Consider the following 10,186-nt stretch of genomic DNA (forward strand, 5'->3'; position numbering starts at 1 on the left):
CCCTCCCATACCCCTCCCCCCATGGTGGATTCCTCCACCTTGTTGCATAACCATAGTTCAAGTTCAGTTGAGATTCATTGCTTGCAAACACATGCCTAGCATAAAGTTCAGCGTCTTATTGTCCAGATAAGTTCAGTGGCCTCTTGGGGAGACCTTCTATGGTCTGAAGATAGGTCTAACAGAGTAAAGATCCGGTCAGTTAAAAGCCCCAACAAGGCCTCAGTATCAATATACAACATTATGGAATTAATTGACATAGTATTGGGTAAACAATATGTTAAAAATAATGCAAGTTCCATTCTTCGAAACTTCAAAACAACCAAAAAACCAAAACAAACAAGCCACTCAAGAAATGGGCACGGGAAATGGGCAAACATTTCACAAAGGAACAAGTCCAAATGGCAAACAAACATATGAAAAAATGTTCCAGCTCCCAGGCAATAAGGGAAATCCAAATTAAAACATCGATGAGGTACCACCTAACACCAGCAAGATTGGCCCACATAAACAAGAACACCAACGACGCTTGCTGGCGAGGATGCGGGGAAAAGGGAACCCTACTCCACTGCTGGTGGAGCTGCAAATTGGTACAGCCTTTATGGAAATCAGTCTGGAGAACACTCAAACAACTCAAAATCTGCATACCATATGACCCAGCAATAGCACTCCTAGGAATATATCCAAAACACCTGTCTTACGACAAACCAACATGCATCCCTATGTTCATTGCAGCACAATCAGTAATTGCAAAAACATGGAAGCAACCGAAATGCCCATCAGCAGAAGATTGGATAAGAAAGCTTTGGTTCATCTACTCCATGGAATACTACTCAGCTATTAAAAAAAAAACAAAATGCAGTTCTTTGTGGCTAAATGGGCACAACTGGAAACTATAATGCTAAGGGAAATGAGCGAATCCCAAAAGATTAGATACCACATGTTTGCCTTGATTTAACCTGTAATTTTTTGTTTGGTTGTTTGTTATTTTTTGAACCTGTCATTGATACTGTCTCACCCCTACATTTTTTACAGATGGCTGTTCAGTATCGTTATAATTATTCTGTATTGTGTACATGTCTAATGCAAGCCCAAGGACTTCATCACCAGTCTCTTGGTTCCTGGCTCAATTATTTGTGGTATTTTTTTCGCCAAGATCTATGATTACATAAACACTTTGGAGTTTAACATGAAAGTCAAAATAAAGAGGGTGAGTATTGTCCACACTTTCTGTCTCCTTATTGATCCCTGGGCCTCACTTCAGTCCTAGACAACCCAGGTTGTCACCCCATGCATTGAGAACCGAGTTCCACATTCAGATTTCAGGAATGATTGTTTTGTTAAGAGAAGAACTAAATTCCTGTTTACAATGAGATTAACATAGGCTATCATGTCCAAACTTTCTTACCCTTATTTCTCTCAGGAGAGTAATATTTTATTACAAATTCATGAATTGTTCCCTGATGCCACTACCAGATTACTCAGATCCAAACATAAAATGAAAAAAAAAATTTGAAGCTCAAATAAATAATAAAGGAGAATTTTAGGGTTAAATGTATGACATATGTAGACAATGAAAGTTGTTAGGTTATGTGAATTAAAGCAGTTTTCAAGTAAATCATGCAAATATTTTAAATTAGCTGTTAATATTCATGCACAGTAAGCAGGTCTTTTCTCACTTAATTTATATATTAAGATCAGCCTCATGGGGAAAGGAGGACATTTGATGATCTGTAGGAGCAAATCTGTTTCAGGGCATTTTTGGTATTTACAGAATGAGGAAAATTAGTTAGGAATAATCCCCCAAATATTTCTGTGTTAGATGAGGAAAGTACTGAAATTCTTATCCAGTACCCTTTATATAATTATTTCATTTTACTGCATGGCTAATAATGTATGAATTAAGCCAATATAAGCCCATATATAAGTAAGAAAAATGACTGCACACATATGTTCCATGCTTAAATATATTATTGAAATCAAATGTGAGTCTTCAAATACTTAAAGATCCAATCACTTGGTCAAATTTATGCTAATCCCATGTTGTTATGAGCGTGAATGCTCACGTTTATGGAGCAATCAGTTATCAGTTCTGATACACCTGTGTTTTTGCTTTCCCAGATAAAGCCTTTAAGAAAGTTCACCAACCATCCAAATGTACAGTGTGTCCTTCCTTAAGTCATGCAAGTCATGTGGCTGTAGAAGAGTGCTTTTCCTTTTCCATCCATTCCTGAATGTTAATTATTTAAGATAAGATGTGTGTGTGTGTGTGTGTGCTTCTTCAGAGTACCTCAAAAAGTTTAGAAAGAGCAAATTAAAAGTAAGACTGCTTTCTGGAGGGTTGTTTTTATGCCAAAATTGAGAGGTTTAAAAGAGTCAAACATTAATATAATGACAAAACACTTATTGTAGAAAAAGTAGTGCAGAAATTTTAAATCCAGGAATTTCCAGTTTGCATTCAGGGCTCATAATGTGTGGGTAAAATAAAAAGGATGATTTGTGGTGACTTTCATAAAAAAGAAAACATATGACATGAGGTCTCTCTTTGTTTTATAGGCATGTAAAATGTCCTAGGTGTGCAGAGATATACAAACTATCTAATTATGTTATCATTAAAACGCGTGTATTTTTTCCAAGCTGGCATTGGGATATCAGCCAATGCCTTCCTCCTTGTCTTCCACATCTTCACATTCCACCAGGCTCATAGGCCAAGGCCCACTGATATAACCAAATGTCACCTGGCTTTTGTGCACTTAGTGATGCTGCTTACTACAGTGGAAATTTTGTCTGCACACATGTTCAAGTCAGTGAATTTTCCAAGTGACTTTAAATGTAAGGTTTCATACTATGTGAGCAGGGTGACACGGAATCTCTCCATCTCCACCACCTGTCTCCTGAGCATCGTTCAGGTCATCATCATCAGTCCCAACTCCTACTTGTCAAGATTTAAGCACAAACTCACAAGTTATATTGTCATTGCTTTCTTCTCTTTTTGGTCCCTCAACCTGTCTTCCAATAGCAACATGATCATCTATGCAGTAGCTTATTCCAACAGGACCAATCTACTCGATGTCAGTAAATACTGCTCACTTTCCTCAATGAACTCTGTCATCATGACACTATTTCTCACACTTATATTGTCTCAGAATGTCTTCTTTATAGGAATGATGCTGCTCTCCAGCATGTACATGGTGATTTTTTTATGTAGCCATCAGAGGAAGTCTGAGTACCTTCACAGCACGAGCATTTCCCCAAGAATCTCCCCTGCCAAACAGGCCACGTGTACTGTCCTAGTGCTGGTGAGTTTCTTTGTGATTATGTACTGTGTGGATATGACCATCGCATCCTTCTCATCCATACTCTGGAAATATGAGCCAGTTGTCGTGGATATCCAGAGACTTGTGGAAAATATCTACGCCACTGTGAGTCCTTTGGTGCTTATTAGTTCTGATAAAAGGTTAATTGGCATTCTGCAAAATGTGATTGGTATGAAAACAACGTTAAATTGATGAAACAAATATTACAACTTTTTTGTCCAGTAATTTAAAAAATCTAAGATTTTCATGCAGTTTAAATATGCAAGATTTTGTCTCGTGGTTTTGTCTTATATCGTAATATTTTGTAATTTGATGCTGTTGAAGTCTATATGCCTCTCATGATTCGAAGTTCTCAATTTAATAACCTTTCTGTCCCTTATACTATCATAATACGGTAAATGAAAGTAGTTTTTCAGTTTGCTTTTGGAACTCTTTCTGAAACTTAATCCCTTTGTCTTTGTGTTGGGAAAGTGATGTAAATCTTACACCTGTGTGTAATAGTTATCTGAGATTTCTTAACTTTATATAAATGAATAATTTTAGCAATTGTTAACCAAAATGTGAAATAATAAGCATGTGTTCTTACTGACAATTCCATTATTGACTAGATAAAGCAGTGAGGTGAAGGGGACACTTTATTTTATAGAGCAAATAATTTATTTAAAATTTCATGCTCTAGGAGATAAAGCCTAGTTCTCTACTTCTTAAGAGTGACTATGCATGGAAAATAGAAAGTGAATGAAAAACTTCATCTGTAGAAAAATATGAAAAAAAATAATTCCTTCAGCTTCTATGATCTAGGCAAAATAAAAGCTAAGTCATGTTGACAATATGTACTTTGAGCATTCTGTGATGATGGTTTATCCTTAGTTATATCATCTCCCCAATTCCCATGACTTCAATTTATTCATGGAAAGACTAACACGTTCTAGTAGAGACCCACCTACAAAAGTGTTGATCATTATTTCCAAAAGTTGCAAGGTGAAAAGCAGCATATAGTTAAATAGATGTGCGAGAGATTCACCTATGCTTTCACAGGGAATAAGCAAAGTATGAATCACAATGTTGGATTTTGAAGCACATGCCTGAGAATGAACACAGGAACCTGGTAAAGAAGCATGGAACCTTGAAAATGATGAAGTCCTAGGATGGTAGGTGGGAAATAAAAACAAAAGAGAAGTCATAGTGCAACCCAGGTAGAGGCCTGCAGTCTAAATTTCAGGGCTGGTGATTATCATTCTCGTTTTTGTGCGTAGCGCATCCTAAAGCATTATTTCTAAGCCTCCATGTATTGTGGCAAATTCTTTAAATGTCTGTATTGGAAGGTCTCTGTTTCATGTTGGTGAATAAGATATTCTGGTTGGAAGTCTCTTCATTTAATGACCTGGCCTTATTCTCCGCATTCTTTTTAGTTGTAAGGTTTCTGATGAGGTATCAGTTGTTGATAGTATTGGAGATCCTCTGAATTTCATATGACATTTTCTCTCATGGACATCTTAGAAGCTCCTCTCTATTAATGTTGAGAGATTTACTCTAGTGTGTTGTTGTGAAGGTTGTTTTCATATCATGCTCATTTGGAGTTCTATGTGCTCCCTACAGAACTTTTTCCATATTAGGGAAGGTCTTTGCTGTTATAGGCCTTCTAATCCATTTTCTTTTTCAACACCTTTGGGAACTTCTAAGATACATATGCTTGGTTACTTGGCTTTTGTCTCACCAAACTAGAGCACTCTTTTGAGTTTTCCTGATTTTTTCCCTGGCTTTTTGTCAGTATATGCTGTTCCCAAGCATTTGTCTTTTATCTCATGTTTTTTTTTCCCCTCTGGTAATGTTTCAGGATATAAAATGAACACAAAAATCAACAGCCTTTGCATGCACAAACAATGCATTGGCTGAGAAAGAATTTGTAAGAAATCTAGACTGACATACATGAAATAGTTGTTTCTTCCATGGAAATCAGCCATGGGGACTTGGCACTCTGTATGGAACAGAAAAGAGAGAAGTCGAATTAAAGTATTCGTAGCTTTATACCTTGGCCTTTTGTAGGGACCAATCCACTCCCCATAAAATTTCTTGCTGTTTTAAAGAAGGCATAATAAATATCATTACACAGTTTCAAAATTCTCCCATCTAGGAAACTATCTCTGATGAAGAAGACCATTGATTAAAATTATAAAAGCATATTTACTTTTTCCTATACATACCATGTACCCTTTAAGAATAAAACATAGTGTGTGTGTGTGTGTGTGTGTGTGTGAAAATCAGCTAGGAGGCACACTTTACCCAGAAGTGGATATCTGCCTACCTGTGCATTTATCCTCAAACACTGAAGGAGTGACACGTTTTTAACATGGCTTCATGTATTAAATTCCTAAAGCAAAAATTTATAGATGTAGACAAGATTTTGAAATCTTATCTTGAAGGTTTCACCAAATAATTCAGGGAAATTCCCTGTCCTTTTTCTTAGCACAGGGATATATTTCAAGTACATGGCTCAGGTTTAAAAGAGGTCATCTTTACACTGCTCCTACAATCCAAGATTACAGCTGTGGAAATTGACCTTTACCTGCCGCTCCAGATTGACAGCTGAACTGCTCCTTCTTCACCCTCAATGTACATGGTTCTGGGCTCCCCAGGATCCTGTGTGCCTAATGTTGGACAAGCACCAACATTGCGGCCCAGACAGGCAAATGCTCTGAATATTGCCTGCTACGTCTTTGGAAATCAGATTTACCAAATATTTTCACTGCAACACTGGTGCTAAGGGGGTACCTTGAGTTCACCTCCAAATGGTTTAATTGAGCCATGCTCCTGATTTCAGTTCAATTGGAAATTACATAAGCTGCACATGCCCTATGAAGACAATTCTCAGTATTTGACCTACATAGCACCAAACTGGGGGACAATGGTTCATCCCTGAGGGAGAGGGCTGAGCTGAGCTCTGCCAAGTCATCCCAGAGCTGGGACTCCAGCAGCCAGGAGCCTGAGCTCCGGGTGACCATTATCCCTACCTCTTGGTAACGTTCTATGATACCCACAGCCTGAGGCATTCCAGCAACTACCTAGAGCCAGGCAGCAACAGGTTGCAGCCAGAGTGCCACCTGAAGCCACCTGTACAGTTCAGCATGCAGCTTTTTTGAGAGGCAGTCGTGCACTGCCAACCCAAATTTTGACCTCCTAATGGGCAGCAAGACCCACAGCTGACCCCATATCAATTCCACATTGGGCATTTCCCATAAATGGGTTGGCTTCTGAAGCACTACATTTAGCTGCAGACTGGTAGCCACTAAGAGATTAGAATATCAGACAGAGTCACATAGTCCGATGGCATTATTTAGAACTAACCCAGATGAATGCATGCTCACTGGTTCTTCATGGAATTTGTAATTGTTCGTCTCTGTAGCAATTTGTGGAAGCTATATGTAAGTATTCTGCCAAGTATATATCTTGAACCTACCTGCATTTTTTCTGTATAAAAGAGTGTGTGTATATGTGTGTGTCTGTCTGTCCCCAGAATGGAGAATCCAGAGTGGGTTATAAGTGTTAATCCTAATTAGAAACTATTTTGTTTTCACAGCCGACATATCCCCACTGTGCAAGGAGCATGCCCACTCGCTAGCTTCACTTAAATTGTTTAACAAGAATTTTGTGGTGTATTTGATTATATGTGATTTGAGATGTTAACATTCATTGCATGTATTTTGTTGTTTGCAGCACTGCCAAGGATAATAGAATGTTGAGGCGAAAATAGGTTCTGTTTAACCATGGTGGAATTCAGTTTGAAACAATCAGGGATAAGGTTTTTTCAATGTGCAATAAGTGGTTTTCTGTAAAAACATTAAGAATTAAGAAATCTAGGCTGTTATTCTGATTTTGGGGTAACCTGAGTTTTGTCTAGTTTCCAGCTTATCTCTAATAGGTTACTAGATTCAGTCTTCTGTATAAACAAGATGCAAATAAATACCAGGATGTGAAATGGGACAGCAAGCTGCAGTGAAACGCAAAGAACTCGTTAAGAATTCTTTTTCTACACAAAAATCCCTTCCAACTTATTAAAGTACTCAGGTTAGTGCAAACCATGTAAATATGGTGGCTATAACAATTAATAGTAAATATCAAAGGAGTCAGATTATCCTTGCTGTGGCATGTTCTCCTCATGTTTAATACGGTGTCTTTAGGTCGTCCTCAGTCACTAGGTGTGTGTATCCAAGGCACCAGAGTGCATCAGGGTGGTGTGGGAATGTGGTCTCAGATGCTCCTGTGACCTGCTCTATCTGCTCAACCTAAACCTGATAGGAAGGCCAAATGACACCATGAGCAGCACCCTGTGAAATGGGTACAAAGGCACCTTGGTCATGAGTTACCACAGGTCTCCAAAGGACAACTTCTCCTGATTGTCACACTGTGTTTTTATCTCCTCTTCTGAGTGAAGGTGTGTCAGAGGGCTCTTCTGAATAGAGATAGGGTAGAATTTCTCAGACTCTATTGTTAAAACAATATATTTAAGGAAGTCTGGAATTTTGTTATTTTTTATTCATTGAAGCATTCGGCTTATTTATTCATTATTTGACTTATTACTTATTTAAGCCTTAAGGGATTCATGAGGCAGTCTACTCTCAAAATGAGAAGACCTTCAGAGAATTCCATTTAGTACTCTAATATGAACGCAACATTGATATTTTGTCTTATTAGGCACAATTTGGGCTTGGGCTTCTGTGGATGGCATTCAGTGCAAAGCTCCTATTTAGATGCTGATAACTAAACTTAAGTTGTGTTTCACTGTTTACAGTAGATCTTAATTCACCTGTGGATGAACCCAAAGTGCTAGAATTGACTGAACACAATAGCCTATATTAATTGTTGAGTTATGTATTCAATGAAGGGATACGCCTTTGATTTTCCAAGTAAAATGAAAGTACGTCATTGTAAAACTCAAATGAAAAATACGGAAGAAGGGGGACGGAAACTGGGGGTAAGAGAGGGACATTATTATGCTTTTAAAGTGGTGCATATGAAATGTACAACATTTGTTCCTTGTTTGCAAATTTGAAAAGAAAACAGAAAAACTGAACCAACTATAAGTATCCACATCTTGTTATATATGGAAAATGTTGTCTTCTATAAATTTTCCTATATAAGTTCCTGGTAAAAGGCATTATAGATGAGTTTCATAAAATTAATCAAAATTGATCTTACTACTCTATTTTTCCACTTTCTTCACAAATGTTAGTATTTCAAATATTGTGCTTGTTACTTTTGCCTGTTTTTAAAATTCATTTCCATTGTCTTACCTGATTTTGCACTTGTATTTTGCACTTTTTAAAGAAATGTCTCTTCACATTTTGTACATATCAAGCCTTGTATGCCTGTGTGAAACCTTCTTTTTTCCTGTTCCTGATTTCATGCAAAACTTTGGTCATTTGTTTCTCATGCACTCCTTGCTTTGGTTTTGATTTTAAAGTAGCATTTGAAATGCTTTTGTTTTAATTATTGACTTTTTACATTTAATATATTGACCAAATTCACATCATATTTCTTTCCATGTTTGATGTATTTTGATCATGATAGTGCCTCTTTGTCCATCATTTGGCAAATGACAGAGCTTTCTTTTATTTACAGCCCAAGTAGTAATTTACTGTGTTTTGATACAACATTTTGTTATTCATCCAATATTGATGGACTTTAGTTCAAATTTCAATGATATGAAAGATGTTCCATTAAACATAAAAATACAGTTTTGAATACCTTAGAATATAGACTCAGAGATGAGATTACTGTATCATTTGGCTGTATGAATTCAACAGATTTTCAGAATATTCCTGAAAGTTTATGTGATGCATGCTTAGTCCTAGGAGGTGACAATGCTGTGGTGAAATCTTTTAGAGGCAGATCCTCATATCAGGTGGTCAGTTTATCTGGAGTCCCATCGTGGAAATCCTAACGGCAAACTGCTATAATGAGATGCTCTCACAAGGGAATACTGTTATTTGGCAAGCTGACCCCACATGGTTGGCTTTAGCGCATGGCCACATCAATTTCCATTACCCTGTAATGTTGCAACAGAGCCAGGGGAGCATCTTATTAGTGTGATTCAGTGATGTTCTGAAAAGCAAAAAAGAAAAGCATAGATAAGTTGCTTTGACGTAGACTGAAACACGGTAAATTCCTTAGGAAGGAAGATGCTAATGTTTAATATTACACAGTAATTGTTTCCGTTACTGATCACTGACGTATTTTCACTAGACGATTTGTCACAAAAATCTGCTTTCCTACTTCGTACTGGATGCCTTTGTGGCTGTTGGGGGCAGAATAGGAAAGAAAACAGCCAGAAACCAATGTTTTCCACTGCAGACTCAGCAGGCTTTTTACTTTTCTTATCCTTTCTCAAACTTTCTGTGCAGCCCAGTATTTTTCCAATATGATTAATAATGTCTAGGTAATTAAGAGACATGAAGTGGTTTCATTTCCAACTGTGATATCTAAGATTATATCACGTAGTAGGATTTTCTCTGGGCATCTACCACTAATGAAAATTTTTCATGCAGTAGTTTTTTTTTTTTTTTTTTTGGTAGTCATTCTGTGAAACGTCAAAACAATGAGAATTTCTTTAAGCATCTATAAAAAATATGTTTATTTCCTTCTACAGGAAATAAAAAGAACATTGATACCCAGAAGTTGTTAGGTAACATAAGAAAGGGATTTTTAAAAGTGGAAATGTTGATTTCAGTGAATCATTGCACTGCATGATGATCACATCTAATGCCTACTGATGTGTAGGAGAGTTGAATGTGATGGCGGATAGACTGGACCAGTCTGCCACACATACCAGCAAGCACAGGATCTGGGGCTGCGAGAGGGCCTGGTCAGTATTT

General features: G+C 37.3%; 1 protein-coding gene across 1 annotated transcript; it reads left to right on the plus strand.

Moving 5' to 3' along the window:
- The first annotated feature begins 2,600 nt into the window (after positions 1-2,600).
- Positions 2,601-3,506, plus strand: LOC121147035 (putative vomeronasal receptor-like protein 4). The gene has a single exon (XM_040966716.1). It carries the CDS (start codon positions 2,601-2,603, stop codon positions 3,504-3,506), a length of 906 nt encoding a protein of 301 aa, XP_040822650.1.
- Positions 3,507-10,186: the final 6,680 nt, after the last annotated feature.

The sequence above is a fragment of the Ochotona curzoniae genome, unplaced genomic scaffold, assembly GCF_017591425.1.
Source record: "Ochotona curzoniae isolate NIBS_2020 unplaced genomic scaffold, NIBS_Ocur_1.0 contig_1428, whole genome shotgun sequence".
Lineage (NCBI taxonomy): Eukaryota > Metazoa > Chordata > Mammalia > Lagomorpha > Ochotonidae > Ochotona > Ochotona curzoniae.